The 25,726-nt window shown below is 52.2% G+C and overlaps 9 protein-coding genes across 9 annotated transcripts; 4 read left to right on the forward strand and 5 right to left on the reverse strand.

Annotated features, from left to right (window-relative positions):
* Positions 1 to 25: 25 nt before the first annotated feature.
* M421DRAFT_409528 (uncharacterized protein) lies at positions 26 to 2,480 on the reverse strand. Its single transcript, XM_033590369.1, has 4 exons — positions 2,154 to 2,480; positions 1,872 to 1,914; positions 1,019 to 1,117; positions 26 to 304 (listed from the first exon to the last, which is right to left on the reverse strand). Exons 1-4 carry the CDS (start codon positions 2,196 to 2,198, stop codon positions 249 to 251), a joined length of 243 nt encoding a protein of 80 aa, XP_033442979.1. The 5' UTR covers positions 2,199 to 2,480; the 3' UTR covers positions 26 to 248.
* A 799-nt stretch (positions 2,481 to 3,279) lies between these two features.
* On the reverse strand, positions 3,280 to 4,443 carry M421DRAFT_77268 (phosphoserine phosphatase serb; the record flags this gene model as incomplete). The annotated part of the gene is made up of 1 exon (XM_033597306.1): positions 3,280 to 4,443. The coding sequence occupies one exon, from the start codon at positions 4,441 to 4,443 to the stop codon at positions 3,280 to 3,282; it is 1,164 nt and encodes a 387-aa protein (XP_033442980.1).
* A 238-nt stretch (positions 4,444 to 4,681) lies between these two features.
* M421DRAFT_426558 (NAD(P)-binding protein) lies at positions 4,682 to 6,266 on the forward strand. Its single transcript, XM_033594434.1, has one exon. The coding sequence runs from the start codon at positions 4,904 to 4,906 to the stop codon at positions 6,002 to 6,004; it is 1,101 nt and encodes a 366-aa protein (XP_033442981.1). The 5' UTR covers positions 4,682 to 4,903; the 3' UTR covers positions 6,005 to 6,266.
* A 385-nt stretch (positions 6,267 to 6,651) lies between these two features.
* M421DRAFT_77266 (glycosyltransferase family 1 protein) lies at positions 6,652 to 10,573 on the forward strand (the record flags this gene model as incomplete). The annotated part of the gene is made up of 3 exons (XM_033597305.1): positions 6,652 to 7,759; positions 7,809 to 7,911; positions 7,969 to 10,573. Coding segments are annotated over 3 exons (3,816 nt in total), but the record flags the coding sequence as incomplete, so codon positions are not given.
* Positions 10,574 to 10,850: 277 nt separating this feature from the next.
* Positions 10,851 to 11,309, reverse strand: M421DRAFT_426561 (uncharacterized protein). Its single transcript, XM_033594435.1, has one exon. It carries the CDS (start codon positions 11,297 to 11,299, stop codon positions 10,955 to 10,957), a length of 345 nt encoding a protein of 114 aa, XP_033442983.1. The 5' UTR covers positions 11,300 to 11,309; the 3' UTR covers positions 10,851 to 10,954.
* Positions 11,310 to 11,881: 572 nt separating this feature from the next.
* Positions 11,882 to 14,142, reverse strand: M421DRAFT_426562 (acetyl-CoA synthetase-like protein). Its single transcript, XM_033594436.1, has 2 exons — positions 12,381 to 14,142; positions 11,882 to 12,329 (listed from the first exon to the last, which is right to left on the reverse strand). The coding sequence occupies exons 1-2, from the start codon at positions 13,825 to 13,827 to the stop codon at positions 12,013 to 12,015; spliced, it is 1,764 nt and encodes a 587-aa protein (XP_033442984.1). The 5' UTR covers positions 13,828 to 14,142; the 3' UTR covers positions 11,882 to 12,012.
* Positions 14,143 to 14,374: 232 nt separating this feature from the next.
* M421DRAFT_426564 (ribosomal protein L13) lies at positions 14,375 to 15,718 on the reverse strand. Its single transcript, XM_033594437.1, has 4 exons — positions 15,654 to 15,718; positions 15,381 to 15,513; positions 14,865 to 15,177; positions 14,375 to 14,811 (listed from the first exon to the last, which is right to left on the reverse strand). The coding sequence occupies exons 1-4, from the start codon at positions 15,675 to 15,677 to the stop codon at positions 14,673 to 14,675; spliced, it is 609 nt and encodes a 202-aa protein (XP_033442985.1). The 5' UTR covers positions 15,678 to 15,718; the 3' UTR covers positions 14,375 to 14,672.
* A 3,906-nt stretch (positions 15,719 to 19,624) lies between these two features.
* On the forward strand, positions 19,625 to 23,313 carry M421DRAFT_349770 (uncharacterized protein). The gene is made up of 4 exons (XM_033589564.1): positions 19,625 to 20,013; positions 20,079 to 20,082; positions 20,133 to 20,897; positions 20,945 to 23,313. The coding sequence occupies exons 1-4, from the start codon at positions 19,746 to 19,748 to the stop codon at positions 22,926 to 22,928; spliced, it is 3,021 nt and encodes a 1,006-aa protein (XP_033442986.1). The 5' UTR covers positions 19,625 to 19,745; the 3' UTR covers positions 22,929 to 23,313.
* Positions 23,314 to 24,096: 783 nt separating this feature from the next.
* On the forward strand, positions 24,097 to 25,412 carry M421DRAFT_426567 (uncharacterized protein). Its single transcript, XM_033594438.1, has one exon. It carries the CDS (start codon positions 24,268 to 24,270, stop codon positions 25,273 to 25,275), a length of 1,008 nt encoding a protein of 335 aa, XP_033442987.1. The 5' UTR covers positions 24,097 to 24,267; the 3' UTR covers positions 25,276 to 25,412.
* The last annotated feature ends 314 nt before the right edge of the window (positions 25,413 to 25,726 follow it).

A 25,726-nucleotide genomic window follows, 5' to 3' on the forward strand; every position in this document is an offset into this window, starting at 1 on the left:
CTAAGTATGTTATTTATCTAACTATTCTTAGAGACTAAGAGCTTCTAATTATAGGGTATATCTGTCTCCTTATACTAGGCAGAGATGTGGACGCGTCCTTTGTAGATGATAAAAGGCGGGGTTGCATACCTAGCAGCGCAGATGCTCTGGATAACGGTAACCCACTCGCGATCACCTGGCTGAACAAGCTCTGGCTGAGCACGTCTCTCTAAGCCTGTTACAACCTTTAAAGACAAAGCAACACCTATCTAGAACCTAGTTTTATTAAAGTTATGTATATTATTATTGCAAACACTATACTTAACTTAAGTATCCTCTACTAGCTTAAACTATATGCTAATTATCTTAGGATCTTCCTATAGTATCCTCTATCTATCCTTAGCTTAATTAAAGGCTATTTTAAGCTTGTCTAAACGTGTCACAAGCCTGCTAGCCTATAGTTTACTAACAGGCTCTTCACTACGCACACTAAATATCTTATTAGCTATATCTACCACCTTACATAGCTAGGGCGCAAATCCTTGCGAATTAAGGTTAAGTATATACTAGACAATTGTCTGCTCCTCTAGTATAGTAAGTTTCTAGCAATTAGCGTGTATATCTAGTTAAAACGTAATATTGCAAAGGTAATTAGAGACCTACTAATAAGGTACATTCAACGCTCTAGCAGCGCTGTAGATACTGCGATATTAGCTAGCATAGAAGGCCTAGATAGCAAGGATAACTCTGCCTTCTCTAGTAGTATTCTAAAGTTGTTGTTATTAAGGCATGTTGTGTTAGGGTAAAAGGTGGTTGTGCTAAGAGAAAGTGGCTAGTTTAGTGATATGGCTGGCTCGGTGATAATCTACGTTAGTAGAACTAAGGGTAGCTATGCAACAACATTGCAACGTTGTTTTAAGTTCATTAAATATAGGCACTTAGCGTTTTAGCTGTTAGCAATGTTGGCGCGAAATTAGGGCTGTTGGGCGCAAATTAGGGCCGTTGGGGCTGTTGAACGGCCGTTGCACGACCATGCCACAACTGTCAGCAACGGCCAGTCTGGGCCAGATTTCGAAAAACTTTTCCCGATGTGCAAGCAAGATTACATAGGTGCATGTGTAATTGTATACGGCAGCATCTACAAAGTAGGCTACTCTATTTTTAAGTAGAGGATCTTGAACATTTCTAGTTACTAAAAATAGAGAATAGCATATCTTAAGAATAAGAGGAGATACAGGCTTCATAAGCACACGATTCTAATCCTCTCTTTTAGTAGATTATAATAACAATGCTTAGGTAAGCATAGCGCTATACCTAAGAAGGAAATACGCCAGAGAAAGATTATAAGAACAAAGTCTTATAACTTTACATTACACAAGGCCTGTGCCTCTAAACGCTGAGCAGATATTGTCTGGCGTAAACAACCGTGTAAAGGCTGCCTTAAACGCTGGCAGAAACTTAAGCTTAGTAATGTAGTTAATATAGTGGCAGATTAGGCTCTTAACCTCACAGCTGTACGCGCGCTTCAACAGCAAGAAGTAGCTAATATTAAGAGGCTAAAGTAGATAAGATAAGTAAGGCAGCATGTAGAGTGTGTAGATATTATTCTCCTTGCAGAGCTCTTAAACCTTAAGAGAGTAGTGGCTCTTATAGCTATTAAGGACAAGCAGGCAACACACACTAATAACACAAGTCTTTGTATAAGCGTTAAAGTGCTTTAGCTACTCTACTCCTAGCTTATTATTTGTCTAGCTATTTTTGCTAACTGCAATTACCTAGTTATGTAGGATCTCTACTTCCTTGTACTAGGCAGATAGATAATACTAGCTAGCAAAGATAAGGAATAGTGGTACTGACTAGCTAGCAGCGTTAATTGCAGCAATTAACATCACCTACTTGCAATTGCCTAGCTAAATAGCCTTTGGCTAACCTCTCCTCTCTAACCCTGTCACAACAAGCTAAGTTATGATCTTGCCTATTATAAAGCCTGCCTTGTTAAAGTTATAGACGTCATTATTATAGACGCTGTACCTAGCCTTTGTCTGCTCTACAAGCTTAAACTACTAACTAATTAGGGCTAGATCCTCGCATAGAGCTCTCTGTCTATTGTACACTTAATTAAAACGCGTTATGAGACTGTCTGTACGCTTAACAAAGGTAGATAGCTAGTTAACTCCTACGCGTCCTCTGCTGCGCGCAGCAAGCAGCTTATCAGCCATATCACGTACAGCTGCGTACGTAGGCGCAAATCCACGTTAGTCTAGATCCAATATATGGCGGATAATCACCTGCTCCTCTGGCTCAGTGAGCTTCTTTGAGTTGGGCTGGCAATCGCGTTGGGCAGGTATACCAGCGCGTCAGCGGTGGATTGTTCGTTCAGACACGCTAAAGATAGTAGCAGCCCTGCAATTGCTCTGTATTTGATGGGAACTGATAGAGGAGATAGCAAGCTGAACGTCTGCTTCATTTGAAGCTAATAGAGTAGCGCTGCGTTGAGCCATTGTACATTGAGATGAGAGAGGTGCGCAAGTTTGGTGGGGTGCGGCGCCCGCCTGTGGAATACGTTAGTAGAAGCAGAGAAGTCACGTAGTATTGATTTTAAGGGCAGGGTGCCTACTCTCTTACAACTCGCCTAGGCCAGCCACTTGCCTGTGAGGTACGTTAATCTTATAAACCCGCCAGTATTACTTTCTAGAAGCAAAAAATAAGGGACGCTGTTGACGAAGTGAAAGCTTCGTGCGCAGACAGCTGATGTTTGGTTACAAGAGCCGAACGATGGCAAAAACATACAACAGCGGGTATTCGCTAGTGGTCACCCACCTAACTACTAATCCGCCGGTACGTTGCTTAAATAGGGCTGAGCGAACGGGAAGCCTTGTTTTCAACGTCCTATGGTCGTATGTATTAGAATAGGCCCAAAGTGACTTATATATTGCAAGACATATTTGGAGTTGCTCGCTATGTTGACACATCTCTTGTTGGGGTCTTTGAGGACGATATGCATCGGTAATAGAAGCTGTGGTACGACGATGCAAGATAGTCGTATGTAAACAGTCCTGAAAAGCTAGGGGGTGACTCAAGGTCTAATACTGGTCGTCAGTCGTGCATTAGTTGGTAATGTCGTTATGGTCAGTGGACGGACTGTGAGTATCTCCGTGGGTCGAAGTTAGAGTAGAGGGATCAAACGAATACGAAAGACGAAAGAAGATGAATGTCGAGCGATTGCTGTTGGTAATGAAATGGGGTATAGTCTGTGATGCACCGTGCGTTCGTCCTCCGTCACTGAACCCGAGCGTTGCCTCACTTCAGGAGTTCGTCTTGCTCCTCCTTGGTGATGCCGAAGAGGTAGAGCAGATCCTGCATGCTCTTCGTGTTCAGCCTAGCGGGAGCCATGAGCTGAACCTTTGGCTTTGCGTGAAAAGCCACACCCAGGCCTGCAACGCCCATCATGGGCAGGTCGTTGGCGCCGTCGCCGACGCAGACCACCTGATCGAGTAGAATGCCTTCCTTCTGCGAGATCTCCAAGACGTGCTGGCGCTTCTTCTGCGCATGCACAATCTCGCCAGTAAGCTCGCCTGTCAGCGTCTGCCCATCCTCAGACACGACAAGGTGGTTCGCGTAAGCATAGTCTAGGCCAAGCTGCTGTCCCATCCACCCAGTCAGTGGTGTAAACCCACCACTCAGAACGGCAGTCTTAAAGCCCAGTCTCTTCAGCGCGGTGATCAGCTCTTTGACACCCCCGTTCATCGTTATCCTTGGCCTAAGGTCTTGGAACACTGTCGCAGGAACACCCTTGAGAAGCTTGCACCTCGCGCGCAGACTGGCCTCGAAGTCCAGCTCGCCGTTCATCGCTGCTGCTGTGATAGCGGCAACCTCCTTCTCTACACCAATAACTGCGGCGATCTCGTCGATGACCTCTTGCTGGATCAGCGTGCTGTCCATGTCGAAGATGGCGAGGCGCTTGTAGCGTCGATGTATTGTGTCGGCCTGGAAGACGCATTCGACGTTCCACTCGAGCTCGAAGCGCGAGATTGACTCATGGCGGCGAAAAGTTTCGAGGGAGCTGGTCGAGGCGCTTGGCAAAGGAAAAACGACCTCGACGACGCGGCAGTGCTTGCTTCGCTCGAGCTTACGATGTGTTATTGTCTCTGCTTCGAGACCGGGCAAAATGCTGGTCAGTGTGGTGGTGAAGTCATTCAGGCAGCTTTGGCTGATGTAGTTGCCATACAGGTTGTCGAGGGCATCGGGCCCCCCCGTGGGAGGCTCGAGAGGGTAGGCCTCGAGATTCTTAGTTGGCGAGGCGCCATCTCTCAAAGTCTCGAGAGATGCTGCAGGAATTGAATCCTGGGGTGTGTGCGGTACTTGGTCGGGGAGGAGAGCTTTGTGGGGCTTGTCGACTCTGTAGAACAGGGTCGCGACGATGTGGGCGTGCGAAACGTCGAGGGCGGGTGGTCTGGCAGCCATGGTTGAGTACCGTAGACAGTCGCTAGCGATTGGCTGGTCCTGTATGCTGTAAGTGGTCGAAGTCTGGTCTGAGTGAACGTAAGGCGGGGCTTCAGCCAAAAACTGCAGCAGGGTCCCACAGACTTCGACTGCGGCTGTCATCTTCACGGAGCTAGTGGCCCCGCCCGCCAGGCACTCCCGCGGCCTTCGCGGCCTCCACCACCGTGGCTTTCACATGGCGATGGCATAGCTCGTTAACGTTGCTGTTGCCCTAACACTTTTGTGGTCGAGAGTGCGAGGTGCTGTTTAGCCTGCGCGGGAGTTCAGCCGTCCGATGCACGAGCCGAGGCCTGGGTTTGTGTGACGGCCAAGACCTCCGAAGTAGCTCTGCCATCATATGCAGCTGGCAAACATAAGCTTCGTGTGGCTCTGTAGTATCCTTACCCACTCATTGATAATCTCCTTCACTGCTGAAATCGCAATGGCTGACTACAAGCCCGAAAGCATGGTTGCTCTCATTCGTCAGTCTCCTCCCATCGACGTAACCACCGCATACGATGCTGCCTGGGTCAAGGACAAGGTCATACTGATAACAGGAGGAGCGAGCGGCTTTGGTGCTGGCTTCGTGCGACTGTGGGCAAAGAATGGCGCAACCGTTGTCGTTGGAGACATCAATGTCAAGATGGGCGACACACTCGTGCGCGACGTGCGCAAGGAAGCAGGCCACGCCCGCGTGCACTTTGTGCATTGCGATGTCACCGACTGGCAGTCGCAGGTCAACCTGTTCAAAGAGGCGGTAAAGCTGAGTCCACATGGTGGAATTGATACAGTCGTTGCAAACGCCGGCATCGCAGGCATGGATGTCCTGCCAGAGGGCAAGAATCTTGATGCTGCAGAACCCCCTCCGCCGAACTTCAAAATTATGGACGTGAACTGTACTGGTGTCCTGTACACGACACATCTCGCATACTTCTGGCTCCCAAAGAACCCGGGCTCGAAGCCATGTAGCATAGACTCAAAGCCCTCTACCACATCGCCGCGCGACCGACATCTGCTTCTGCTTGGGTCCATAGCGTCACTCGCACCTATCGCGTTACAGCCGCAGTACAATACAGCGAAGCATGCCGTACTGGGTCTCTTCAGGAGCTTGAGGTGTACAAGCTCGCTGCAGGGAATACGAGTGAACTGCCTGTTCCCTTACTTCATCGACACACCAATCATCCCTACGTTCGGCCGACTTCTATTGGCAGGTGGTGCGATGGGTCAAGTTGAAGACGTAGTCGCTGCTGGGACACGCTTTGTGTCTGATCGCCGTCTTCTCGGTCGCTCTTTGGTGGTTGGGCCAAAGGTGCATGTGCGCCAGAAGGACAATGGCGAGTGGGAACTCGTGACGCCAGGATCACCGGGCAGTATCGAGACCGCAGTGTTCGAGCCATACGCAGACGACTGGGAAGATGTGGATACGTGGGACCGCAACATTATCAAAATTCTCAATCTGGTGCAAATAGGTCGCGGATGGGTGGGGTGGGGTCACGACATCGTCAAGGCTGTCTTCTACGGATTTGGATTTGGGCGCAAGTGATCGAGCATGGTCACGCGCCCAGGCCTGCCTTTGCGCCGATTCTATGGGTGCGCCGGATAGTTCGGCGCGTTTTGGGACTACAAAACCTCGTGACAACAGCGGGCGATCGGTGGGCTATCAATTATGCAAGAGCCTTCAATAACGCGTCTGTTATAGGCATTTAGAGAATGTATAGAAAGCGCAGAGCGGCAGAGTCGCAAACACACAATTGCATGGCACCAACCATGCGGAATTTCGATGCCGCAGGTAGATTGCAAGGAACGTAAGACTGACGGGGGGTGGGGAGACCCGATTGGGAAGAACGATGACGTAGCGTGCACGTTCAGAGAAGCTACGCCAACGCCAACGACGGCAGTTAACCTGCTTTGGCTAAAACCACCATCTTGATTCGAGCTCTGACTGCACGTTGCGGCGTCACTGCAGACGCCCAGGCACGAGCCTTCATGCTAAGAACCATTGTTGGCATGCGGTCAGTCTCGCCGCTGCTGCTTGTAGTCCTGACATCTCTCCGTTCACGCGCATGCACTAGGCGTCAGGCGCAGCCCCGTCACATTGTTCATTCCCGCCTTGCTCTCTGAGATTCACGACGCGTCTCACAAAAGACACTAATAACACAGCGACTGTCGCTGTGACGGAATCGCAAACGCCCTTCCACGATGGCTACTGAAGAGTCCATAGTTTCTCCTACAGGGATGGTGATCAACGAGCCTACATTTCCAAACGTCGCAGGCGACTCTGCACCGAAGAAGGGGAGCACAACAATCAACTTCCCCACATCAGCATCTTCTACGCCTACACACATCTCCGAACATGATCTTACACAGTCTGATGCAGCAGAAGCGCCTTCCAAGACAAAAACACAAGAAGTCTCGGCACCGCGACGTCTACAGGAACGCTCCGCGACTGAGCGACCGAAGCCCTCTACACAACATTCACTGCTCAGAAACCTACCAACTTCTCGCAGAGAACGCCCAGCGCCAGTCCAACGACAAACCACCATCACCTTCGATCACAGCTCATCCGACTCAGACTCCTCAGAGGATGAACAATACCCAGCGAAGAGCACGAGTCGCGACGAGACAGTGCAGAGACAAGAGTCTCAAACACACTCGCGAAGCGGGCGACGGTCATCGACAATGAATCCATTTGCTCGATTCAAAGTCTCCAATGAGCACTTCCAGACCAAGGGATCTGTTAAGAGCGATGGCCGTCTGAAGCTAAGCATACTGGAGGAGGACATGGGCAGCGGCTACATCGCGAAAGCTTTGGGTGCTATGATACATAAGCATGGCAAAGATGACGGCTCGCAAACGGTGCAGTCGTATGATGCATGGGGCGGGAACACCGGGAAGATTGCGCCAGACGAAGATGAGATGGAGCACGACCCGTCCCGGCGCCTGAGATTGAACATCGTGATCATCATAATCGGGTCTAGAGGAGACATCCAACCGTTCATTCGCATTGGCAAGATCCTAAAAGAGGATTACGGTCATCGTGTCCGCATCGCAACCCACCCAGCATTCAAAGACTTTGTGCAGAATGATTCTGGTTTGGAGTTCTTCTCTGTGGGAGGCAACCCAGCTGAGCTGATGGCCTTCATGGTGAAGAACCCAGGTCTGATCCCGAACATTGATACCATCAAGGGCGGAGAAATCGGTCGCCGCAGAGCGCAGATGTATGAGATGTTTCAGGGCATGTGGCGCGCATGTATCAATGCTACAGACGACGAGACCGATCACACGAATGCGAAGATGAGTACGTTCCGCTACGTGGAACTGTTAATGCTTGAGCTGACGACACGAAGTGGGAGATAAGGCTCCCTTCGTTGCGGACGCGATTATCGCAAACCCTCCCAGCTTCGCACCTGCCCACATTGCTGAGAAACTGGGTATACCACTTCACATGATGTTCACGTAAGACATCTTCTTGTCCTCCAGATTCAGTACATTAATTGACTACTTCAGATTCCCGTACACCCCTACAGTACAATTCCCGCATCCGCTTGCAAACATAAAGGTCAGCAACGTCGAGCCCTCGTACAGCAACTTCATGTCTTATCCCCTCGTCGAGATGATGATGTGGCAAGGCCTTGGAGATTTGATCAACCGCTTTCGAACCCAGGTCCTTCATTTGGAGGACATCAGTACGTTGTGGGCACCTGGACAGCTCTACCGATTGAAAGTGCCATACACGTACATGTGGTCCCCAGGGATCATTCCTAAGCCTAAAGATTGGGGACCAGAGATCGATGTCACTGGGTTCGTCTTCCTCGACCTTGCGTCAAACTTTACGCCGCCGGACGACCTAAAGAAGTTCCTCGATGAAGGCGATGCCCCAGTGTATATCGGTTTCGGTTCCATTGTGGTGGACGATCCTGACAAGTTCACAAACTTGATCTTCGAAGCCGTCAAGATGGCCGGTGTACGCGCATTGGTTTCTAAGGGTTGGGGTGGGTTTGGATCGAACTCAGACTGCCCGGATAACGTCTTTATGCTGGAAAATACTCCTCACGACTGGCTGTTTCCGAGATGCAAAGCAGTCGTGCATCATGGAGGTGCCGGTACTGCTGCTATCGGACTCAAGTGCGCGAAGCCGACCATGATCGTCCCTTTCTTTGGTGACCAGCCTTTTTGGGGTGCTATGGTAAGCAAAGCTAAAGCGGGGGCGCACGAGTGCATACCCTACAAGAACCTGACCGCGGAGCGACTGGCCGAAGGCATCAAACAGTGCCTCACAGAAGAAGCGCAAAAGAATGTACAGAAGATTGCAGACAGCATTGAGGCTGAGGGAGACGGTGCTTTGAACGCTGTGCGTTCGTTCCACCGAAGTTTACCACTGCATGGAGATGGCAGCATGCGCTGCGACTTTCTAGACAACCGCGCAGCAACGTGGAAGATCAAGAACACCAACGTCAAGCTCTCTGCCCTTGCAGCTGAGATTCTGGTCAACAAGAAGAAGCTTAAGTGGAACGAACTTCGACTGATCCGACACTACGAGTGGAACGACTTTGGCGGCCCAGGCGAACCAGTTACAGGACTTTGGGGCAGTATTTACACGACCTTAACAGACGCTGCACTGGGTGTGGGTTCTGTTCCCGTTGAGATGGGCAAGAGCCTGAAGAAGCGTGAAAGGCTATGGGAGAAGAAACGTCAGCACCAGAAGAAGAGGCAACAGAAGAAGGAGATTTTGGCAAGAGCGAATGCTGAGTTGGAAAAAGAGAAGAAGACCTCTGCCGAGCAGCATGTCGCAAAGAAAGAAGAAAAGCAGAGCGGTGGCAGACCCAAGCCGGAACGCGAAGAGTCCACCTGGTCGAAATTGACCGAACCGGAAGAGACGCTAAACGAAGAACTCGCACACAAAGCAGCCTTCGGATTCAGGAAGACTGGCCATGCGCTTGCACGATTCCCTATGAACGTTACCCTTGCGCTGACGCAAGGCTTTCACAACGCGCCACGACTGTATGGAGACGAGACCGTTCGACGTCCGCCAAGAGTCACAGGACTACACTCAGGTCTTCGCGCTGGTCGCGATGAGCTAGTCTATGGCGTCACAGATGGTATTAAGGGCATCGTCACACAGCCAATCCGTGGTGCGAAAGAGCGTGGGGTTATGGGTGCTGTACGGGGTGTGGGCTTCGGTATCGGTGGCTTTGTACTCAAAGACATCGCAGCCCTGCTTGGACCAGGAGCTTACCTCATGAAAGGCCTCGACGCTGAGTATATGAAGAAGTATCAGCCTACAGTCTTCATCCGCCGCGGCCGCATCCAACAAGGCCAATTGGAATTGCAGCAGCTCGAGCACAAGACCCGCGTCACCCACATCAGAGAAGCAGAGGGTAAGGACGTTAAGGTCAGAGAGAACCGCGACGAAGTCGAAGATAACGTTGCTATTCGATGGGCCGCCCTGAAACAAGCCATTGCGGAAGAAAAGAAGCATAACAAGAAAGGCATCATCGCCTCGCTCACCGGTACTGGCGAGAAAAAAGCAGGCACGATGGTCCCACGCAAGAGCACTTCTGTCAAGAAACCTTCAAACGCAAACAAACCACAGTCCAAGTCCGCCACCACGCCTGTCGCAAAGACAGAGACAGAATGCAAAGGCAGAAACAGCAAAGACTACGATCAGATCAAGAAGAGATTCGACACGCACCACCGACGCGGCGCTACGCTGAATCGCAGCAGTACAGAACCTCTCGCAATGCGCAGCTGGGACGACAGCAAAGTGTCAAGGCCCGCGAAAGCTGAGCAGAAGGACAAACCAAGGAGCACCCACGAAGAGCCGGAGTTCGAAGAAACGCATGTTCTGGGTAATGCGCATCTCGAAGGCGACGCCGAGAGCGATGAAGATGAGAACAGACACGACCCTGTGCCCAGCGCTCCTAGGGCTGAGGCTGAGCCTAAGCGTGCATCGACTGTGAAGGAGCAGAGTGGTCAGGCGCTGGGGCCTGGAGAGAGCACGTCTCCGGACTCGAGCTCGGAGCGCACCAAGGTTGGCACTGAGACGACAGATTGGGTGAAGATGAGGATGGATGCTGAGGAGAGGGAAGGGCTGAGGACTGCGCAGGTGTAACGCACTTCCACTCAATTACGTTGCTCTGGCATGGCGATGGCATATAGCGTATATTTATTAATTCTGAGATACCCACATACAAAACCACCACTCTGAACCCGTATCCTTTCATGTCTTATTATTACTGCATCATCTCATTAACGACCCTTCGTACCTCTCCTTGGCTCCATCACTCACACCCCATAATCACATCGCATCCATCCTCTCATCTCCTCCAACGCTATCCTTCTCACCACCCTTCCCAAAAGTAGACGGCGGAAGCCGCCTCGTCGATGCCGCTGAACGCACATGTTCTGACTGGGGAAAAGGGCGAGGCTTGGTCGGAAGCGTGAGGTTGAGCGGGTACATAAGATGCTCTGTCTGGTCGTATGTGCGTATATGCTACAGCCAGGATACTATAGCGGAAGTGCGGTGGTCTTTGTTCGCTCTGTCTTTGGATGTAGGAGAGTCGGGAGGCTTGGGGAGGTGGTCGGGAGTCCCGGGGTGCTGTGCTGGGATATTGGTCTCGCTTGCCGTGTTGGGTTTGGATACGGGGAGTGTGGATGCGTGATCGAGGCTGTTTGTTGTCGCAGTGTCGCCCTGAAGGTCTTCAGATGATACTGATTTCGTTGGGATTGCGGTGCGCTTGACGGTGTGGTTTTTCTTTCGTCTTGATGAAGCGGCCATTTGCTTTCCGAGGTTGTTGGCATCGCGTCTTCTCGCCAGGCGGTGTGCCTTGGCTGGCATCTTCTTCCCGAACATCCTCGCCAGAAGACGAAGAATGCCGGAGTTTGCGCGTCATGAATGTGGTTAAGTTGTCGGATAACCGCACGGCTTGGTGGTTGAGTGAAGCGAGGGATATCTGAAAGGCAGAAAGGAGGATCTTTGTAAACTCGACGTTTCGCTTCCAATATGTATGTCTGTCTCAGTGAAAGTTGTGATGCTGACCGTACGATGTGATCTCGGCTCTGGGAAAGTGTACCATCTCAATCTCGAATATGTTGACTTGGTCCAACATCGAGTCCTCAATAAGATGGAACTCCTCCTGGAATGTTGCGCTAGTAGCAAGCCAGCTGGAAGTATAGCACCCCGCAGATGCTGCGCAGTGGTGTCCTCATCCCTCCTCTCCATCTCACCGACCGTAACATTCTGGCACACTCCACAACCCAACCTTCCTCCTCTCCTCCGACCTGAACGCCCACCAGATATCCAGACACCACAAAAACTATAAACACGTTAAAACAAGATATAGCTTGGCTGCGATGTCTCAATGAGGCGCCTCACTTGCTGGATAACAATTATCTCAAGGCGGCGCAAGGTGCAAGAAGGACAAGATGCTGCATACGAGGAGTAAGGGGTAAAAAATGACGCAGCGACACACTAGTGTTGCTTCTACAATTGTGTATCAGCAATCGCGGCCGATCAATACAAATGAGCACACCGCCACGCTTAAACGCGCACTACTGCGCGTCCATATTCCCCTTGGCCCACTCCCTCAACACATTCTTCTTGATTTTTCCTGTACTCGTTTTCGGCAACTCCTTCACAACCACTACCTCCCGCGGCACCATGAACCTGCTGATATTGCTCTGCTCCTTGGCCCACTGGATCATTTCGTCACCCAGCGACTCGCTATTCGTGCCGTCTTTGGTGGTGACGAACGCTTTGGGTCGCTCGCCCCAGTGCGAGTCTGCGACGGCGCAGACGCCGACTTCGAGGACGGAGGGATGTGCTGCGAGCATGCCTTCGAGGGCTACGGAAGAGATGTTCTCGCCACCTGAGTGAAGTCGTTAGAACATCGAAAATGAAGAGGGCAGAGTAGTAGTACCTGAGATGATGATGTCTTTCGCGCGGTCCAGGATCTGAATCGCACCGTCTGGGTGCCAGACCGCTAAATCCCCCGTGTGGTTCACACCACCTGCCCATAACTTCTTCGTCGCTTCCGCGTCTTTGTAGTACCCCTTCGCGCAGATGTTGCCTTCGAACACGATCTCGCCAATCTCCTGGCCATTCTTCTCGACGTTGATGAGCACGCCTTCTTCCTGCTCTGTCTTGATGACTCTACAAGGCAGGCCGGTGACGAATCCGTGGCCCTGTCGAGCCATCTTCGCGTATTTATCTTTCTCGGGCAACTCCTCCCATTCGGGCATGTGGTAGCCCTTGGTGATAGGGCCGTAGGTCTCGGTGAGACCGTAGACGTGGACTGGGTGCAAGTTCAAATTGGTCATCTGCTCGAAGAGCCAGGCTGACGGCGGGCTTGCTGCGACTGTGACTCGGACTTGTTGAGGCAACTTCTCAGCTTCCTTCGCGGCACAGAGGAGCGTGTTGACGGTGGGCGCTGCGTTGAAATGGGTGACGCCTTCATCCTTGAGTAGGCGCCAGATCTCGGGGTAATCGATCTTGCGGAGGCAGTAGTGGGTTCCCCGTACTGCGGTCACGCTCCAGGGGAATGTCCAGCCTGTCGCATGGAACATCGGCAGAGTCCACAGGTATTTCGCGCGGCCTTTGTGGTAGTTGAGACCGGACTCGATGATGTTGCCCAACGCGGCAAGGTAGACGCCCCGATGTGTGTACTCGACACCCTTAGGTCGTGCGGTTGTACCAGACGTGTACGCCAAGGCAAAGACCTCCTCTTCATCTGGTGCTTGTGATTGCAGCTCTGCCCAGCCTTTGCTTCCGGTCGCGATATCGTACTTCAGTCCCTCCAGAACGGCGTCATCGAACGGCCCAGACAGCTCGCCTTCCGTCGCGTCCATATCTGTATCGACTAAGATCGGTACGTTCGGTCTCTCCTTCCTGTAGTCATCAAGGATTTTGACGAACTCGAAGTCGGCGATAATCATGTCGACATCTGCATGCTGAAAGATGTAGCTGATATCATCTGGCTTTAGACGATAATTGATCGCAACATTGACTGCCCCAGCAGCTGCGATACCAAAGATAGCCTCAAGGAAAGCCGGTGTATTTGTGGCTAGGATCCCCACTCTCTTGTAGCCATACTTGCGCAGATAGTATGCCAGTCCTCTCGCGCGATTAGCAGTTTCTTCGTAAGATCGTCTCAAGATCTTGCCGTTGGCAGTCTTGTGGTAGATGGCTGTCGCATGGGGTTCAATTTGCGCGGCTCGATAAAGGAAGGACGTGGGACTCAAGGTGTGGAAGTTATGGCGATGGTGGTACTCATGGCTGTCGCCGGGGTGAATTGGAGGTGGGCCAGGGACTGGCTTGGCCGATATGAACTGTGAAGCTAGTTGCTTGAGACGATCTGTCGGGCCCATGATCCTATATGCGCGTAACAATAAAGATGAGCAGGTACCAAATAGTTGAAGCGAGACGCGTAAATAAATCCGTAGAGACCGGGCAACAGCGGCGTAGGCTTTTTAAATTGTCGGTTACGAGAGCTGTAGCTATCGACGCCCAGGTGCGGAGTACCGGTGTCGGCAAGAAAGGCGGCGCTGGAGATGGACAAGAACCCCGATGATATGCAGAAACAACTGCAAGAATGGTAGCGACGAGTTTCCCGATATGTCAATTAAGCTGAGGTCTTGAAGGCTCAGTGAGCTCCCAACATCCGGGGTAGGGTATGGTACCGGTAGTGGGATGCGTGCGTCAAAGCCGAGGTTCTCCACAATTGGCCGTCTTGCTGGAGGTCAGCGGCACCGCCCATCTCGCCGGCAACTTCGAGCCGCAGCATGGAGGAGCCACGCAGAATCAGTGATCAATGCTGTCTGCACTCAGCAGACGTGTGGTCAAAAGTGAAGTACTCGTTGAAGATGATGGTGTCATGCGCGAGGTCATGTCAACATGCAACAGACGCAACGGAGCGAGCAGGTGAACATGAAATTGGGGATATATTTGCAGCAGAACTCCATCATATGCTTTGATAAGCCCTGGGTTTTTCAATTCGTATTTCTTCTAACCGTGAAGAGAGGTACCTGAGACCAGCGCTGCCGACGTTGAAGAGACCCATAAGCACGTGAGCATCCTGGTATCGGTATGCTCTTTTATCCTGGACACCTTTTCAATCGATCGAAGTATAAGGGATGAAAAGATCCCATGAGCCCATTGCATTCCGCGCCGAACAACACTATCGACACCGACGCGTTTCATCAGTCGTCGACATCTAGTAGCCGAGGGCGGTGAGCTGCTCCTTGGTCTTGCCGTCGACGTTGGCGGTCTTCTGGGCCTCAGCCAACTGCCTGCGAGCGGCCTTCTTGCGCTCGTAGTAAGCGGCGCCCTTGACTTTCCTGCGCTCCTCAAGGCTGCATTGGCTGTTAGCATTCGTTTCTGGGGAATCGATGTCGAGTGTACGTACCGAGAGACGACATCCTGGTACTTCCAGCCGAACTCGTGGCCGAGACGGCCAACGGTGCAGTACTTGCGGCCGGGCTTCAACCTCAGGACACGGAGGGCCTGGGGGACGACGACTCGCTTCTTCTTGTCGTAGGGAGGGGGGATACCCTCGAAGGTCTTGAGACGCTCCATGGCAGCGTTACCACGGGCAGTCTTGTGGGGAATCATGCCACGGACGGTGCGCCAGAACATCTTGGAGGGAGCGCGGAAGTGGAAGGGACCACCACGGGTAGGGTTGAACCTGGTCTGCTTGCGCATGAAAGCACTGTACTTTACTGAGCTGATGTCAGTCTCTGCTTTGATTTGCAGGAAATTCCTCTGAGCGCTCAATGAAGAGCGGAGGCACATGGCGTCGAGGACGGCCAATGTATGTGTATGAGCAACGCAACGAGTGCGTGCCATGTATGTGTATCCCATCACACGTCACCGTGTGCTCTGCTCTTCGTCGAACCGCTTCGATGGATCGGGGGAGACGTACGCTTTGCGCGGAAGAACTCGCCAGAGATGTTCAGGGCCTCGCATCGCACAACGACGATCTTCTGGCCGTTGAGCAGCTGCTTGGCGACCGTAGAGGCCAGGCGACCGAGAAGGTGACCCTTGCCGTCAATGACCTGCGCATAATGTTAGCTGGTGTTGCTTTCGCCGCTGCGTAGGCTCGCCGGGGAGCGAGATATGACAAGCGCCGCGGCGGCAGCAAGTGCCAGGGCATGTGCAGTTGAAAATTGTGCTCGTGTAGCAGGGGCGTACGTACAATGACCGGTTCGAATGTCGACATGGCTGCTGCTGGTGTGGTTAGTCTGCGGTCGAAGTCGTGAGACTGTTGAAGCGTTCAGAAAGAGAATGTGCGAGACTCGCTAAGGGTCGTGACTTCCCTCCTTTCCGGAAGGGGTTAGCCCCCACACCGATATCGATGCGCACATGGCCAACCACACCTCATCTACGCCGGAACATCAATCTGTGTGTGCATTGCACTGGTGAGGCTGTATCTGTTGATTTTCTACCTAATATGTAATCAAGGTGCAGAGTTCCACAAGACTACCGGGTCAGTCAATGCCTACATGTACACGTGCTTGTTTAATTGCCATGTGTATGCACCATTGTAGTGTACGGTGTTTGGACACTCACGAGCTATCAACTTCTGGGAACGATCGAATCCCACATAGCAGACCTTATCGGAAATGCTCATCCTATAGACCTTAAGAACGAATAGGAGTGCTCTGTACATTACTTTATTTGGTCGCGTCTTGTTTACGCATCTCAATCTTTCCAGCCATACCAACGAGCCATTCTTCCGATCACACGTCTGTTCTAGTTATTGCAGGGTGGGCTAGAGACGTGCTCAGCATTCGAGAGTACAGCTGGATTTCACTCGGAGTCGACTCTCAACGTCAAACAACCAGTCCAAGAGTCTGCACACTAGCTTGGAGTAGAAGCGTGAGACAAGCAAGGAGGTGGTTGGTGCAAGTCAACCTGTACCTAGAGCTTTGATTGAAGGACATCGTCTTATCTCCTGGTGTTCTACTATACTGCGCTTTTCTCTACACGCCAGACTGCTGTACATCCTATGCCTGGTGCGCGTAGGTTAACGATCTCGCGTTGCAGTGTCCATTGAATCCCGAGAACTGTAGTGTAAGCACGATATCTAAGCAATGTTGAGGATCACGACTCATGGGAGTCAGGAGGGCTTGCCAGTAACTTATCGTCTCAGCGCGATTGCTCGCATCGTCAGCCGGATGCTCTTGCACTTAGCTGTCCACTCGCTGCGCTCATCCTTTATGTCGATTCGCCCTTTCACACTCCCTTATCAAGAATTGGACCTCCGTCTTTATTTTCCACTCGCGCATGCATGTCTCTGTTGCGATGGACGCTGATCGGCCGAGCATCATTCAGTAATGCCCTCCTTCCAACTTCGACTGGTCTCTACTTACGGTTCTCATGAGTACTGGAGAGGCCATTCGTGTACGATCGTATTACTTGGCAGACATTATTTTGTACTATTCGACACACTCACGAAATACCTTGCCTTGCTACGATGGCGCCGACATTTTGATCAGCCGGCCACGTTTACCGCGCGAGCTCAATGGTTCGAGAGCAGCTAGAGCATCTCAGGAGCTCCACGCATCTTTGGATGAGGCGAACCGCAATCGCCGTCACTGAAGATGTGATCGCCTCAGTGGCTGTCATCATCCTCGATATTACAACCCCACGCTCACCGGTGGAACGAATGCTTGTCAAGGAAATCGCGCAGCTTCCCTATAGCTAACATTGGACCAGATGTTGCTGACAAGACGGTCTCTACGAAAACGGCAACTAGAGCATGCATCAAGTCGAGAAATGACGTCTGACATGGAAGAGAAGCTCGATACGAGCTGACTAAAGGCTCCTTAGAAACGCGATGCCATCCAGCAACGGGGCAAGTCTCGGTGTGAGTCTCGGCCACATGGTCGATACTGGGCTTCGTAAACCAAGGAATCGTGTCGTCGAGATGTGACCCTGGTCAACACGAGTGATTGCATTCTTCCGATGCCTGCGGGGGTTCTACGGTGTTCCAACGGCGTTATTTTCAATGCTCGATCTGCGTACCTGGCTAAACGTCATCGTGACATGACAAGATGCGGCAAGGTCTCATGTGGATCGTTTGTGGCTGTTGCTTGACTGTAGCGGTCTGGATGTGCCTGTGGTGATCAGGGAGAAAACCATCACCGCCACAGGTCGAGTCCTTACCCTTAAACGCTAGAAGCCGTTCCGCTCTCGTGGCTGTGCAAGACTTGGGGACTCAAACAAAAGGCTGCTGAGCCACCTAGACCTCTTGTGTCGAATTTCTCCAGCCTCAACTTCCTTATTCCAAGCTGCACACTACACAATCACTCACCATCTCAGACACCTTCGAAACGCTTGGCCAACAGTTTTGAGCTTCTACCGCACCTCTTCCCATCCACTTTTCGACTCGTTACATAACAGGAGTTTCTCCAGTCGCATGCGCCACAAATACCCCCGATCACGCAGCGAGTTTCCAGAGATCGTGACTTGGCCGTCATGCACCGAACCTGTTGATTCCCATGTTCGCTCGGGAGAAGACGGCACCTCCGCGGTGAAAGCCACACTTCGACAGGCATACTGCATCGCGGCAACATGTATCCGGAGCTGTAAACGCCGCCAAGTGTGGCTAATACACGGCGATTCGGTGACCAATATGGTAGGGTGACGAAGCCACAGACCATGGCGTCAAGCACCTGAGTCAAGCGCCAGCGAAAAACACCGGTCAGCCACAAGCTTAGGCGAACAACTACTTGGATAATCAGAGGCTAGAAGTTCCATGCAGCACTCTAACCACACTTGCCGATTTCCCCGAGCAGGGAGTCTCCGTTTCGCACGGTTCATGCCTTGGTGCAATAGATTGTTGCGTGCAGAGCGTCCGAAAGGTAAGTGACATCAGTGTGACAAAAGCAAAGATTACGATCAGAGAAGAACTGGTAGAGTATGCTCCATCCGATCGTTCGGCTCACCTTCTCAGTAGCGATCCTGCTCGCTTCTTTATGTAAAAATTGGCGACAGAGTCTCCGGAGGAACGCGTACGGGCACACGTCGCAGCCAATACTTTCGGCCTGCCAACTGGGGCATAAAATATTGAGCTGACGCCCAAGCGGACAAGCGGGCCCACCGCATATTTCTGAATGCTCGGCGTCATTACCATCTCTCCCAGCTCCCAGATCACGCTCAGAGGACGGGCAGCCATTAACAGCGCACATTGCGTCGAAATGTTGGCAACTTCCACGTTTTTGTCATGACTTGGCACGCAGACTGCGTCGCCGCGAGGTACCAAGACATTGGCGGGAATGGCAGAATTGTGGGACGTTCGACCTCGGAGGGCGACCAATTGTGTGAGGTAAGGTCCACCAGCCTCAGGTCAAGCCACGCTGTCACAAATTGTGTCCGGCGCTACGACGCGAGGGCTGGTGAAAGTGGATGTGCACAGGTCGGACCTCGCCTTGAATCATACCCCGAGACATGCCCACGTCTGGGGGAGGAATTCACAGCCTCTTCTTGGCTACATGACGTTGTGTGCTGTACCCACAGTAAGAGACGGTTTCTTTATCTGATTCGCAGATCGATGCTGCAAACACAGGCCTTGGAGCGCGCGAGGAATCATGGGACGAGCAAACGCTGCATTGGTGCCAATCAGGCCCGTTAAGGACGCCTTATTGACCCGACAGCGTCTGCATGATCCGCTGCGCACCGATAACTCCAAGGATAAAGGGTCTCCTCACTGGTCTTGGAGTGGCGTGGGTGGCGCCTTGTTTTGGAGACGTTCCCATCGTCTCACCCTATGGGCTTGTACGCTGCCAGCAATCCAATGACGCCACAGCTTGCAGATAAGCGAATGGCTGTGCTCTCTCACTTGGCGGTGTGGTGGTGCAGCTCCCGCTGTCCTGTGCTAGGCCGCTTCAGTCGTGCAAATGAACGATGCCGGAGCCAGCGGAGGACAGACGAAGACACGAAGATTGCGCCTGGAACAACGAGCGAGCTGGCCAGTAGTCTTTCAACAAGATTTCGAGGCTGCTCGGCGAAACGGTCGTATGCTGCTCACGTCCCACAATAGCAGCTGCAAACCTTGGCCTACTGCCTCGTGGTGACAAGCGAATTGCTCGGCGGGAATAACGCGATTCGATTCCGGTGCCCAAGGGCGGGACGACTGCCATGGAACGGCGCTAAGGCCCTCTCCATCAGAATCCTATTCCTTGGACCCACCTCTCCGCCGCTGACTGACCCTGTCCTGGCACACAAGCCATTTACTCTTAGGCGCAGCACCCCCCAGCCACAGTCATGCTCCCCAACTGTCGCCATGGCCTCCCCCAAGCTCACAACAGCTGATGGCCAGAACACAGGCTCCGGCCTCTCTGGTCAGTATGATAACAACTCATCACACTCAGACAGCCCCGAAATTGCAGAGGATCAATCGCCGAACAACGATGTCGCCGACGACCAGGGGCCAAAGCCACAGCCTCTGCAAAAGAGGCGGCGTGTAACCCGCGCATGCGACGAGTGTCGACGCAAGAAAATCAAGTGTGATGGAAAACAACCATGCACTCATTGCACAGTCTACAGCTATGGTAAGCGTCCTGAGTCTCCTTTTTGTTGTTTATTTTGCTTGAACTATTGCTGATCTCTAGTGTAGAATGGTAAACACGCCCAACTGCCTGTTCGCATTCCCGATTACTGACAGCCCTAGCACGTACGATCAACCATCCAACCGTAGGCGAAATGCGACACCACAATACATTGAGGCCCTTGAGAGCCAACTGAAGCGTGCCAAAGCTCTATTGCACGTTGTATTTCCCACCATAGACCTGAACGACCCCAGTATTGACGCCCACCTTCAAAATGGACTACTGCCGCAAATGTCTGTAGCAGCGCCGCGACCTTCGGTGATGCCTACTGACCCACGTTTGTCGCATCACCACGCCAATCTACAACCCGAACCGGCAGATGACTCCCACCTGGAAGCAATGGTGAAAGCTACCGGCCAGTTGGACCTGGATGAAGAAGGTAACTGGGACTACCACGGCCACTCTTCAGGGCTCAGCTTCATGAGAGGATTGCGACAATTCGGAGATATGTTCCAAGTGCCGCCGGATTCCTCACCTTCTCTCAAGCACCGTAACATGTCTGTAGACCCTCCCTCACCCTCTTCGACACGATCGCCTGCTGCATCGTCGACTGCGCTACCATCAGGAACAGAGTTGCCAACCAAGAAGGAAGCCATCAGCCTGTGCGAGAAAGCTATAATCGATGCAAGTGCAATGCAACGGGTCGTTCACATGCCAACCTTCTACAAGCAGCTGGATCGCATGTACGAGACCCCTACCGAGAGCTACACTAATGCGGAGAACAACTTCTTGCCGTTGCTGTACGCTGTGCTGGCCTTGGGCAAGCTGTTCTCGCAAGGCGAACACGAGGTGGACAAGACCAACTATGAGTCGGTGGCCGATGAAGGGTAAGTTTCACATATGCGTAACACTGGTCATTACTAACAATCACAAGCTTCCGCTACTTCAAGGCTTCGCGCCAACTGCTCGACATCACCGACTGCCGCGACCTGACGTCACTACAAGCGATCGTTTTCATGATACAATTCCTTCAGTCCTCGGCAAAGCTCAGCACCTGCTATGCTTATATTGGTGTTGCGCTCCGATCAGCTCTGCGCATGGGTCTGCACCGCTCATTCAACAGCAGCTTCAATCCTATTGAGGCCGAAACTCGCAAGCGCCTCTTCTGGGTTATTCGACGAATGGATACATACGTGGGCGCGATGCTCGGTCTTCCGCGATTCTTGGAAGATGAGGACATCGACCAAGAGTTTCCTGTCGAGGTGGACGACGAATACATCACCGAAACTCAGATCTTGCCCATGCCCGAGGGAAGCATCTCTGTGATGTCGGCTTTCAATGCACACACGAGAATCGTGCAAGTGCTCAGCAAGATCTGCAGATATGTTTACCCCATCAAGGGCACTCAGTTTGGCGGCAAGAACTCGGTCACATACACAGTCAAATATTCCAAGATCCGCGAACTCGAACAAGACCTAGCACAGTGGCTCGACGAGCTGCCTATGGCTCTCAAGCCTGGTGGTGAAGCACCACACATCATCATCCGGTATGTTTCTCCGTCATTCTCTACATTTGACCGCCACTCACCGACCCACAGAGTGCAACAACTACTCCGTATGGCCTTCGGGCATGCACAACTCCTTCTCTACCGCCCGTTCCTGCACTACGTATCATCGACATACAAAGACAGTACGACCGACCAGCGAGCCTTCGCTTGCGCCTCGGCATGCGTGAGCGTGTCTCGCAACATTATTCACATCACTTCCGAGATGAGGCGACGTGGCTTACTAGCTGGAGCGTACTGGTTCTCTATGTACACAACGTTCTTCGCCATTGTTTCGATCCTTTACTTTGTCCTCGAGAACCCGAACAGTCCCACAAGCCTTGAACTACTGCGCGATGCAGCGGAGGGAAAGGAGGTACTGGCCTACTTCGCAAAGACAAGCATGGCAGCAGACAGGTGCAGCTCAGCTCTCAACGTGGGTCCCTCCAGGGTCAAGTTGCACATGACATACTTACAAGTCCTCCAGAGCATGTTCGAGAGGCTACCTGAAGCGGTCAAGCAAGGAAGGGAGATCCAGGAATCGAGGAAGCGCCGCCAGGACAGCTCACCACAATTGATCGGGTCACGACCGCAGTTCTCTGAGAGTGATTTGACAATACCACGCCGCGCCAGCACCTTCCCCGAGAGCCATCCAGATTCTAAGCGCACCGCTCACGGCCCAGCACTGCCAATATCTCAGACGCATTACGCTAGCCTTGGATTGGACCCTTCGTTCAACTCACCGTCACCGTCGAATGCGGATTTCTTCGAGGCAGTACCTGGGCTCACCCCCACGTCTTCTAACGCAAGCCTAGGACAATTCGGTGCTTTGCCAAACCGCGCTTCATTTCCGCCTACGCCGTTATCGAACGCCTTCGCAGATCCTTCCGGCCTGAGCGTTCCAATCTCGGACATCTCGACAATGATGTTCACTTCCGCCGATCCCCTAGCCTACCCGAATCCACCCATGACTACATTCGAGAACAAGCATCCTCAAGCTTTCGACCGCAGACTTGAGACGTCCTCTGTGATTGGTTCCACATCCGGTATCGATATGAAGGCGTATCCCGCGATGTTCGCTCCAAGCAGTGTGCCTGCCACGCGACGCCACGAAAGTGAGGCTCAACTCTTCGGTTCCATGCCCATGTATCTGATGCAGGCTGCGCAAGCTCAAAGAGTCCACCCGCTACACTCTGGCAGCCCAAGTATGCAACATATTACTGGACAGAACATGCAATTCGACGAACTACTCAATCAGGAAGAGTGGGCACAGACCTTCATGGACCCCGGCATGGGTATATCTAGCTCGAGGACGCCGTTTGGTGGAAATGCACAATTTCAGCCGCCTGGTCAAGGATTAGGTAGCTGGCGATGAGGTCGTTTACTGATCGTAATCGCTGAGGTCATTGTTGTGGCTGTTGGTCGGATTTGCGCACAATTGACGAGCAGAGACCTCGAATGGCGACCTGGATCTACACGTTCTCGACGATCATACGCAGATGATGCGGCTTTCTGCATTGGAATCTCATTACAGCATCGACTTGACTGGAATCTCATCAACACCGAACAACTCTTCACAGCGCGCGGGGAATCTGCGAATATCGCTTTGTCAGCGTACCTTACCCCCCGAGATATTGCGACCCTCGAAACCTTCAGCCCCCTAAGACCACCAGACGGCCGGCCCCACACGACTTGCATTAACCGCCTGAAAGGCAGACAGCCTTTCTTCATCATAGCATCACCTCATCCTGACGATATACGGATATCGGTTTGCTTCATAGCACGATACCCACGGTCGACGACGGCTGGTACCGGATTTTCAGTTCTTTGCCAGCGCTTCTTCTGTGTCAGTCTTCCGTCTTCGCATCATCCTGGCGCTCCGGGCGCCTCATCACACAACATCATAGTCTTTGAGCGGCATTTAGCGGATTCACGGCGTTGGAGTTTACTAGTCATGTTTCTTTAATTGATGTTTGGTTTGGAGTTCATACTCTATACCCGGTGAGGAGGGTGGAATGGAGCAAACAGACGGACACAAATTTTTGAGTGGTAGCTGTATCGAGAGAAACAATTAGCTGTCAGTCTTTCGATACGTCAATCTCGAACGTAGCAATAGACAAAAGAAAGCAATACTTCAAACCGTGTCAGAGCATGATTGTCGGTGATTTGTACGTCAAGCATGCCATGAGTCTGAAACGACATATCTGAAGACCCCCAGAATTGCGTAAAATCGCTGATATTTGAGGTCTATGTCTTGTTGCACGATTCACAATATAGAATTGCGCATGCTGCAGTCGTGGAAAGAAGTAGGTCAACTTGTCCAGTCTGGAGGTAGCGAGACTACTGAAACCACGGAGGCACGTGGGCCTCTACCACGGTGGCCTCAGGCAGATCTGAGAAACCTCTGAAGATATCAGATCTGTCATTAGATGATAATAGAAGACAGACGAAGCGGGAGACTAGAGTAGCGTGCCGTAAGCGGCTAGCAGCACCAGCCACAGTTGGCAGGTGCGAACTTCGAAATTCAGACGTCATCAGTCTCGTCAACTCCAGCGCATGCAGACCAAGGTTACTACTTTTCTCACAACCGCACTTGAGTCGTCCTTCTCGCATTACGACGTATGTCTTAGTCGTCAAGAGACTACCTCTCATTTATCCACCTCTCTGGGCTCCATCCCTGGCTCTCCCACCACCACCTCCATCAACCCACGATAATGGCCGCCCGTCGCAAACACACCTACACTGGCGTCTCCGAAAACGGCTCCGCACCCAAAACCGCGGGCATACCATCTGGTACCGTCAAATACAGCACCATGAAGTCGCTGACCGCCAGCGCGCGCCGCTCGCCCTTCCTCCCCACCCGCCTCGAAGCGCTCCTAATCTCCATCTATCCCGCAACCCTGCTCGTGGGCAGCATAATCAGCATGCTCTCGCCTGCGTCGCGCGCCGCACCGTACAGCGCGGATTCGCAGAGTCATATCCCCGAGTTTGCGCCTAGCTACTTCGCGCTCAAGAAGAATGTGTTTAATGTATATTTTGTTAAGGTGGGGTGGTTTTGGACGACACTTGCGTTCAGTATGTTCGTGCTCATGCATCCAGGCTTTGGCCGTGGGCTATCTGCAAGGAGAGTCAGGGCGGTGCTGAGATATGGACTTATAACGACGTGGTGGGTGTTCGTTACACAGTGGTTCTTTGGCCCACCGCTTATTGATCGCGGATTCAAGCTTACAGGCGGCGCGTGTGAGTTGGCGAGAGACCCCAATGCGATGGCGGAGATGAGCGACACGAAGGAGTTCATCACGGCGGCGACGTGCAAGGCTGTCGGCGGCAGTTGGAAGGGCGGACACGATATTTCTGGGCACGTCTTTCTGTTGATCCTGGGCTCTTCGCTGCTCTGGTTTGAGTTCTTGCCTGCATTGACGCGTATGGAAGGCCTGCGCGATGGCCGCCTCATTGCTCTCTCGGACGGCAAGGTAGCGAGTGTCACGGTCGAAAAGGAGGATCAGAAAGCCGAGGGCGAGGCCACGGCCAGAGGTGTTAAGTTCGCGCTTGGTGTAGCGGCACTGATGTGGTGGATGCTGTTGATGACAGCTGCATACTTCCACACATGGTTCGAGAAGTTCACGGGCTTGGTCGTTGCTTTTGCTGGGCTTTACACAGTGTACTTTGCGCCAAGAGGTGTACCGGCGTTGAGAGCGTATATGGGAATGCCTGGAGTATAACAGCATGTGCACGTTGTTTAGATTCACGATTATAATGCAAGAGCGGCATGAGGCAACCACTCGGGCGTTTTGTACCTATATCAGACGATCAGATTTTAGCATTATACTTTACGATGGGTCTTCTGTATATTGACCAGAACAGCCATTCTCGGGCTGGATTCTAGAACGTGAACGGCCTGCATCCTATAATTACCACTTACCTCCGTAGATGCACGGCCGAAAGTCATGCCAACGCTTCGCCAGCCAGGTCACCTCTGGCACTGCTTCCGGTCGCACGCAACGAAAACACGCTCTCTTATTAAAGAATGACATGTTAAGTCGCCTTCTAAGCACCTCCCGAAAGTGTTTTGATATCGCCTTCCTCCAGGATTGAAGCTCACCTAATCAGGACTAGTGTACGCTTACAGCGATTGAGCACTTAGCCGGCTGCCTACAGCAGCTCCCCCTCACT

This window comes from Didymella exigua (assembly GCF_010094145.1).
Source record: "Didymella exigua CBS 183.55 unplaced genomic scaffold M421scaffold_61, whole genome shotgun sequence".
Classification (NCBI taxonomy): Eukaryota; Fungi; Ascomycota; class Dothideomycetes; order Pleosporales; family Didymellaceae; genus Didymella; species Didymella exigua.

Bases quoted from the DNA above. Each gene is read 5' to 3' on its own strand.
- M421DRAFT_409528 (XM_033590369.1), bottom strand. From the start codon at position 2,198: ATGGCTGATAAGCTGCTTGCTGCGCGCAGCAGAGGACGCGTAGGA. The intron at 1,915-2,153 runs GTTAACTAGCTA...AGGGTTAGAGAG, and splicing joins GCAGCAGAGGACGCGTAGGA to GAGAGGTTAGCCAAAGGCTA. The intron at 1,118-1,871 runs GTGATGTTAATT...CCTACTTTGTAG, and splicing joins AGCTAGGCAATTGCAAGTAG to ATGCTGCCGTATACAATTAC.
- M421DRAFT_426558 (XM_033594434.1), top strand. From the start codon at position 4,904: ATGGCTGACTACAAGCCCGAAAGCATGGTTGCTCTCATTCGTCAGTCT.
- M421DRAFT_426561 (XM_033594435.1), bottom strand. From the start codon at position 11,299: ATGCCAGCCAAGGCACACCGCCTGGCGAGAAGACGCGATGCCAACAAC.
- M421DRAFT_426562 (XM_033594436.1), bottom strand. From the start codon at position 13,827: ATGGGCCCGACAGATCGTCTCAAGCAACTAGCTTCACAGTTCATATCG. The intron at 12,330-12,380 runs GTACTACTACTC...GACTTCACTCAG, and splicing joins GAAAGACATCATCATCTCAG to GTGGCGAGAACATCTCTTCC.
- M421DRAFT_426564 (XM_033594437.1), bottom strand. From the start codon at position 15,677: ATGTCGACATTCGAACCGGTCATT. The intron at 15,514-15,653 runs GTACGTACGCCC...CATTATGCGCAG, and splicing joins CGACATTCGAACCGGTCATT to GTCATTGACGGCAAGGGTCA. The intron at 15,178-15,380 runs GTACGTCTCCCC...ACATCAGCTCAG, and splicing joins CGAGTTCTTCCGCGCAAAGC to TAAAGTACAGTGCTTTCATG.
- M421DRAFT_349770 (XM_033589564.1), top strand. From the start codon at position 19,746: ATGGCCTCCCCCAAGCTCACAACAGCTGATGGCCAGAACACAGGCTCC. The intron at 20,898-20,944 runs GTAAGTTTCACA...AACAATCACAAG, and splicing joins GAGTCGGTGGCCGATGAAGG to CTTCCGCTACTTCAAGGCTT.
- M421DRAFT_426567 (XM_033594438.1), top strand. From the start codon at position 24,268: ATGGCCGCCCGTCGCAAACACACCTACACTGGCGTCTCCGAAAACGGC.